The sequence below is a fragment of the Notothenia rossii genome (assembly GCF_949606895.1).
Source record: "Notothenia rossii genome assembly, chromosome: 7".
In the NCBI taxonomy this organism is placed as follows: domain Eukaryota; kingdom Metazoa; phylum Chordata; class Actinopteri; order Perciformes; family Nototheniidae; genus Notothenia; species Notothenia rossii.
In genome coordinates, this window is record NC_136905.1 from 72,009,780 (window position 1) to 72,016,735 (window position 6,956).

A 6,956-nucleotide genomic window follows, 5' to 3' on the forward strand; every position below is an offset into this window, starting at 1 on the left:
ATCTTTGATTCAGTTTACATTTGGTAACCTATTTAAAGACAATATTGTTGCTCACATTAACTTGTTTTTACTTCCTGAATTTGTGATTTTATATTGTTAGAGTTATCTGTCCTGATTTTCACCAGAGACATTTGAAATGTGATGAAAAACACGAAATACAATCTTTTCTAAATCAATCCACCAAGCCATGACAGTCCCCTTTCACAATGAAAGAAGGCAAACAGACCCCCATGCAAGTGTGAGCCTGTGTGTGACAGATTGTGTAAAAATCAATACACATTTATGTCTTATCATTGGGGATCGTGCACCTGCGATGCAGCATAGTGATTACAGTTAACCAAGCCATCTTTTCCCCTGTTACCCTCTTTTGTTCTCTCCAGCAATCTTCTTCCACTACAACAAGCTGTCTATTTCTATCTACCCTTAACCCTTTCTCTGCCTCCCTGACAAATAAACAAGCTTTTGTCGAGCTGCCCTGCTCATTAGGACCCATTGGCCGGACTTGGCAAAGTATAAAGAATTTTAACCAGGTGATTCTCAAACAAAGCTTTAAAGAAATATAATGATGAAGAGTCAGGAAAATAAAAAAAAATGAGAGAGAAATTAGTTTTTAGCCTGTAGTGGATCAAAAAAAGTCTAGTGGACAGATTTATGTGGAGGAATAAAATATGAATTTATTGGAGAATGGAAGAAATACAAATCTTCCCTCACATCATGAAAGTCTAGATTATTTATTGCATTTCGCTGTGTACTGTCTCACACACAGCCATCCGCCCAACTGTGTACGCACACATGCACGCGCACACAACAAACTTTTTCCCTCTTTGTTGTTGCACTGCTGTTGCAGAGACAGGAAATGAAGGGAGCCGTATCAGCCAGTAATAACTGAGTGCTGATGAAGAAGCTCTGACCATGCACAGAGAGATGGAAACATAATGCGAACAGCACACTCTCACAGCCTGATCAATACACACCAGTGTTCAGCATTGACAACCAGAATAGAAAAACAATCCCACTCTCTTTGTAGCTCACACATCCATTCATTGCTGGAGTCAATCTTTACTTCTTTTAATCATGATAAGAACATGTGTGCACCCTTTAGATTTCAAAACAAGTGTACAACACAGAGGTACACTATAGTTAAACCATCTGAAATATGTGGGAGTTCATGACTTATCAACCTACGGATAGAGGTGAAGAAATTCAAGGACCATAATCTCATTTAAAGTGTTTTAAGTAAAAGAGTATTAAAGGATTATGTGGGTGGTGTAAGTTTTCTTATTTTTTAAGGTTAGTGGAAGATGCATTGTCACTGCATGGCAATCTCATATGACAGAATTTTCTACAGACGCCTTGGTGCTTAATGTAAGATTTATAGATTTATATTTATAGAGTACACCTGCCTTCAGGTAAATGGAAACCCTTAAGAATTAATTTACACAAAGCTGAAAAGCATGCAACACTGCCACCACATGGACCAAGTTACGTATTGCAGCAAAAATAACTAATACATTGAGAAAATCACACAGGAAGTACATTTTCTCATTGATAAGCTCAACTAAGGAAGTAAAAATAAATAGTATCACACTTGAATCAATACAAAAATGTATTTGTAGTCTCAACTTGAATACATGCTTTTCAATGCTTTTTGTTTGGGTGGTGTTCAAAATCAGTGGAGTTGTGGTGCTGATGTGAGGATCTGAATCATTGCATCAGCGTTAAACATCAAACATTACTGTTTTGTGAATGTTTATTCATTTTCATTCTTACCTGTTTCCATATATTTAGCTATTTTAGTTATGTGTAACAGTGTTTATTATTATTCACTTGACATCACCATGGTCCAAATCAGGTCAAATCATGATAACCTTTGTACTCATGAATGAACATTTATGAAAGTTTTGCATTACTGAATTTAAATTTGAAAAAGTTAAAGATCACATCCGAATGAAAGAAATGCAACTATTGTCCATAAAGAAAACACCATTTAGCAAAACAATTAAAAAGCTATCAAAACTGACTTTTCTATCCATTTATTCGCCTTTTTCGCTTGATTTGAGTTATTTTTAAAGTTCAATTTGAAAGATGTTAATGTGTATAATTGTATTACATACTTCTAATAAAACACTTTCAATCCATTGCCCTGAAGTTGTAAATCCACCTTCTCTTTGATATCCAACACTGCCCTCCTGCGGCACTCACATGGCATTACAGCCGGCAGAGGGCACACATCTCTCGGTGAGGCTGGTGGAGGACACACGGCTATCAGAAAGTGCAGCCACCCACCCGCAGCAGTAAGTTGGGCGCTGACAACGAACACAATCGGTATTTTCTTTAATCATGAACTGTACGTTTTTAACAAGTTGTTGTGCTATGCAGCCACCGTGGAAATAGGTTGAGATTTTGAATGTGGCTCGGAAGCAGTCACATGGTTTTTGCATGGTCAGTGAAAACACATCAGTGTGTGCAGAGCTGTAGTCTGTGGTAGAGACGCGTTCACCAGGCTTTACCTGTCAGTGTGTGACACACACAGTTTCAACGAGACCTGCTGACACCGGGATTCCCATCTCAGCATGCCTTACAAGAGCAAAAAAGAAAAGGTAAAGTAGATGTTTGATGCAATGGTACTTTATTACATGTTACCATTATATAATTTGGGTTAATGTGTTTCATTGATTCTTCACTCCTTAGGAAACTAAACCTGGAAGATCTAAAAAGTCTGGAAGTAAAAATGAACCTGCAGACGATCAAGATGTAAGTATTTCTTTACTTTTCTCTGTCCAGACAGAACTTACATTGGCTTATTTTTTTTAAATATATGCAAAACATAAAAATGCATTACTAGCATGTAGATAAAGTATTAACCTGTGCTGCTTTTTGTGAAGACACCACAGGGTACTGCAATAAATACCATTAGCAAGGTCAGTGTACACAAGTTTTATTTGCTCTAATGATGATGTTACATTTATTTGTTATAGGAAACAAGCTCCTTTTATGCTGTTGTGAATTTTATAAAGTAAATATATTTTGTCTTTTGTGTTAATTGGTGTCCTAATTAACAAACAGCCTTGATAGCGCTTAGGAGGTTCACTATAAACTTCTTTTGACCTTTTTGTGGAAAATGTTTAGCATGAATGAAGGCAAAGTTGCTCATGTGACATTTCAGCATGATCTTATGACTTTATTTTCTCTGAAAACAGTGGCATTCAATCCTCCCCGTCATGGCTTGTGCTCTGAGTATAATACGAGCCATTGTAGCGGCTATTTTTGTCCTTATAATTTTTGGCAGGCATCAGTAATGTTGAGTAACCTGCTTTGAGATTGGAAGAGACCTGATTGATTGACAGCTTGGCCTACTGTTTGTTCCAATGACAGCTTTATCAGCTCCATCCATGCTCAATTATTCTGTCCACAGAGGTCCATCACAAACACTGTCAACAGATGCAGTGCAGTACACCGCCAACTATGATCAGGTTGCTTCATTGAGAATCACCTGATCTGATTCGGAAAGGAACTTGACCCTAGCCACAACACCCTCACTCCTTCTCTTTTCCTTTCAAGTCCTATGTCTTCCCCCTCATCCCTTTGGGTGTCCTGACCCTCTCCACTCCTTCTCCTGCTTTGAACTCCATGGGTGACACTTGAGTAAAGTGATTCCTGTGCTATTTCCTTTGGGTGCAGGAACTACCTCACTCTACCTTGCTCCAGTAACGGGAGCTCTTCCTTTGCAACTCTTGTTTCTGCAGGGCTCCAATAAAAAAGTGCCTCCTGCAACTCAGTTGATGAGGGTGAAGCAGCCGGGGTCACACTCAGCCGTCAAGAGGGAGAAGAGGTTCAGCACTTCCTCCTTCCCACCCAGTGCTAACAGAGAGCTACAGAAACTGGCTGCACTGGCAGGTATGCCTAACTAAATATAAAGTTTCTCTATTTTTATCTTCAATGCAACTCCACTACATTTCCCTCCTCTGTGACGACACAATGATAGGCGGTTACCCTTCTCCTGGAAAATGCTTGCTGACCTTAATCTAGATTGCATGTTTGGCCTATATGGATGAAGGGAATGCTATTAACAATTCATGGCCTTGGTGGATCCTCACAACCGCCTTTTTAACCTTTGCTCACTACATAATTTAATAGCCAAGCAGACTGCCCATCAGCTTTATCTGTAATGCAAATGATGTGCAATCAGCTGCATCTCCAGCCGTTCAGTGGAGGAAACAGATATTGCCCTGGAAGGACTCGCTCGTGTAAGATAACTCTGACTCAGACTGAATGGTCAGTGGTGGAATCTGGGCACAAGATGTATGCCCAAATTAAACATGAACCCTAACTGGTGACATGTGTTGGAGCATCATGCAGCTGAAAGGCCTTCAATACACTTCAATACTGCACTTTAAAATAAGTTTAATCGGAAATACAGCCTGATGAAGATGTAGAAATAACTGGAAGCGTAGTTACTATTAAAGAACCATCATTATACTGTAAGTTGTTAAATGTACTATGTTGATTCATCATTACGTATCACACTGATGCTGATTCTGAGACGAGACAGTGAGTGAGGTTGAGGTTTGAACATCGACATCAATCTTTCATGGCTTCTTTGTTTACACACCACATTACATTACATTACAGGATATGGCCTAAGTGGTTTCCTGTAAACTATACACAGCTATGCTTTGTTCTCATACTTGGATGAGCCTGGTGACACTACAGAGGAACCATTGAGGTGTACAGCCCAGAGGATTTGCAAGTTTGAGGAAGCCACGGTCACAGTTGACTGCATGTGACAATTAATTAAAAATAAATACAAAAAAAAGTTTGGTTTTTCATTTAAATAAACAATTTCTGTGAGTACTTGGAAAGATGAATGAGGCCACAGAGAGAAATACAAGAGAAGACAAATTGATTTTTGTTTCTAGCTAAAACTCTTGCCACAGGCTTCAGGATTCAAATGTGTGCCTTTTATATCTTACCAAATACTAAAAGAGAAAGAAAGGACATGTCGATCTGTAAGTGTGTACCCTGACAGCATCAAATAAAAATGCAATGTATATTTCTTGATCATGGATCCAAATTGAGACTTTATTTCCCTTTTTAAATGTTGAATATCAAGCGACTACAGACAACAGTCCTACTTGCTGCCGTGGGCAACATGTTGTCAATAGAAATACAATGCATGTTTGAGTAGAGGAGTAAACAGTGTGTTGTTCCAAGTGTCAGTAAAACATTTAGTGATGGGCTCATGTTACAGACAAAGGTTGCAGACACTCTTGGACAAATAGCTCAGCCTATGCTGCCATCGTCTGGCTGGAAATGGGAAAACTGCTGTTTCATTGGTTGAACTATTACAGTAAATTGTGGAGAATTTTTAGTAGTTAATGTCAAGCCTTTTTTTTAATTAAAGTTAACCTATTGTTTCTCTCTGTTAGATAAATAATGGCAGTGTATGTTATGTGTTTTTAATGTCCACAAATCTATTGAAAATACAAAAAAAATAAGATGTTATAACTCTCAATACTTTTCTGACTTCCCTACTCCATCTGTTGCACTTAACTGCATTATCATTTGTTCATAGAAAATACATGGATTTCTAATCCTGGGACACATACAAACTATTTTGTCTTTATTAAAGTCTCACTAATTTCCTTAAACAGCTTGTCATCTGTCTATATTGCAATTATCTCACCCGAATGGACTTTTATGTTTAGTGATTTATTTGTAATTTTTTTATTGTTTTGTGGTTGTCCACCAGCCAAGTGAAAGCAGATGCAACATTTGCTTCTATAAGTTACTCTGATGCAATTACTTTCAATGGAGGACTGTGCAAAACATAAACAATACAATAATACAATTAATGGGGAGTATGCTCAAGTGCAGATTAATCCACATTTGGTGCATTAGTGAGTGTTTACGTGATCAGGATGGTGTTTGTGTGGGCCTGACTCAAAATGTCAAAGCCTGTGTTAAAATTACTATTATGGGATGTGTTTTGTATTGATTTTGGAAAGTAATGGAGGTGTATGGCACAGAGAAATGGCATAACACTACACTAATAATACTGGATAATACCTTCATGGTGGCTTTTGGTCTACTTAAGATTTGTTAGAGCGATTAAAATATATAACATCGTCAGAATACTTTTTTTTGTCTTATAAAAATCCAGAAGTCGTCCTGGACTATTTCTGATCCGGTACACTTTTTGAGCCTGTCCTCTCTTTAGGAAGTAAGTGGCAGCTATTAGAAAATACCGGTGCTCGTTGTCATGACTGAGGAATGTAATGGCACCTCTTGGAGAGGCTTTGGCCCCTCAGTGAGAGAATGCCAAGTGAGAACTGCTTAGTGATACTTGGCCTTCCTCTCCTGTCCTCTCCTCCCTTAACCTCGAGAAAAAAGAAAGAAGCGTTGAGAAAAAACTCAATCCACAATGAAATTATAACTACACCTGCTGAGACAAAAAAACCTTGCCAAATAATCCCGACAAATATTTTGGGTAATATGTCTATAAAACATAATATTTTGTGCTCAAAACTGATCATTTATAATGCTTTCAGACCTCAAACTTTAGTAGAACTCAGCGCTTAGTAATTGAAACATTACTTAGTAATAATTTCCTAATTGGCCAACATTAATTAGTTGTGAAATGCATGCCTGACATTGCTTATTGTTGGAAAACAGCGCACTTCCTTTGTCATTAAATGACTGTGAAAGGACAGTGAAAATGGTCTTTAACACCACTGTTGTAAAAACTGTGGTCGGCCTTGTGACGGGAATGTGTTTTCACTTCGTGGGTCCTCTGATGAATCACATGAGAAGGACAGCTGCTTTATTATATAAAGATGAAATGCAGATCATATGCATTTTTTGCATTGGAGTTTTACTTTTTTGGTGTAGATTATTGGAATAATGGTCAGTCTAAATATACACAACCTTTATTGTGATATTCAATTTGTATGATA

At 37.9% G+C, this 6,956-nt stretch overlaps 1 protein-coding gene across 1 annotated transcript; it reads left to right on the plus strand.

Moving 5' to 3' along the window:
* The first annotated feature begins 2,238 nt into the window (after positions 1–2,238).
* Positions 2,239–5,437, plus strand: LOC307045828 (serine/threonine-protein phosphatase 2A 56 kDa regulatory subunit delta isoform-like). Its single transcript, XM_079691794.1, has 3 exons — positions 2,239–2,600; positions 2,692–2,754; positions 3,747–5,437. Exons 1-3 carry the CDS (start codon positions 2,574–2,576, stop codon positions 3,909–3,911), a joined length of 255 nt encoding a protein of 84 aa, XP_079547920.1. The 5' UTR covers positions 2,239–2,573; the 3' UTR covers positions 3,912–5,437.
* The last annotated feature ends 1,519 nt before the right edge of the window (positions 5,438–6,956 follow it).

Coding starts and splice junctions, on each gene's coding strand:
- LOC307045828 (XM_079691794.1), top strand. CDS start 2,574: ATGCCTTACAAGAGCAAAAAAGAAAAG. Junction 2,601..2,691: donor ACAAGAGCAAAAAAGAAAAG/GTAAAGTAGATG, acceptor TTCACTCCTTAG/GAAACTAAACCTGGAAGATC. Junction 2,755..3,746: donor AACCTGCAGACGATCAAGAT/GTAAGTATTTCT, acceptor TTGTTTCTGCAG/GGCTCCAATAAAAAAGTGCC.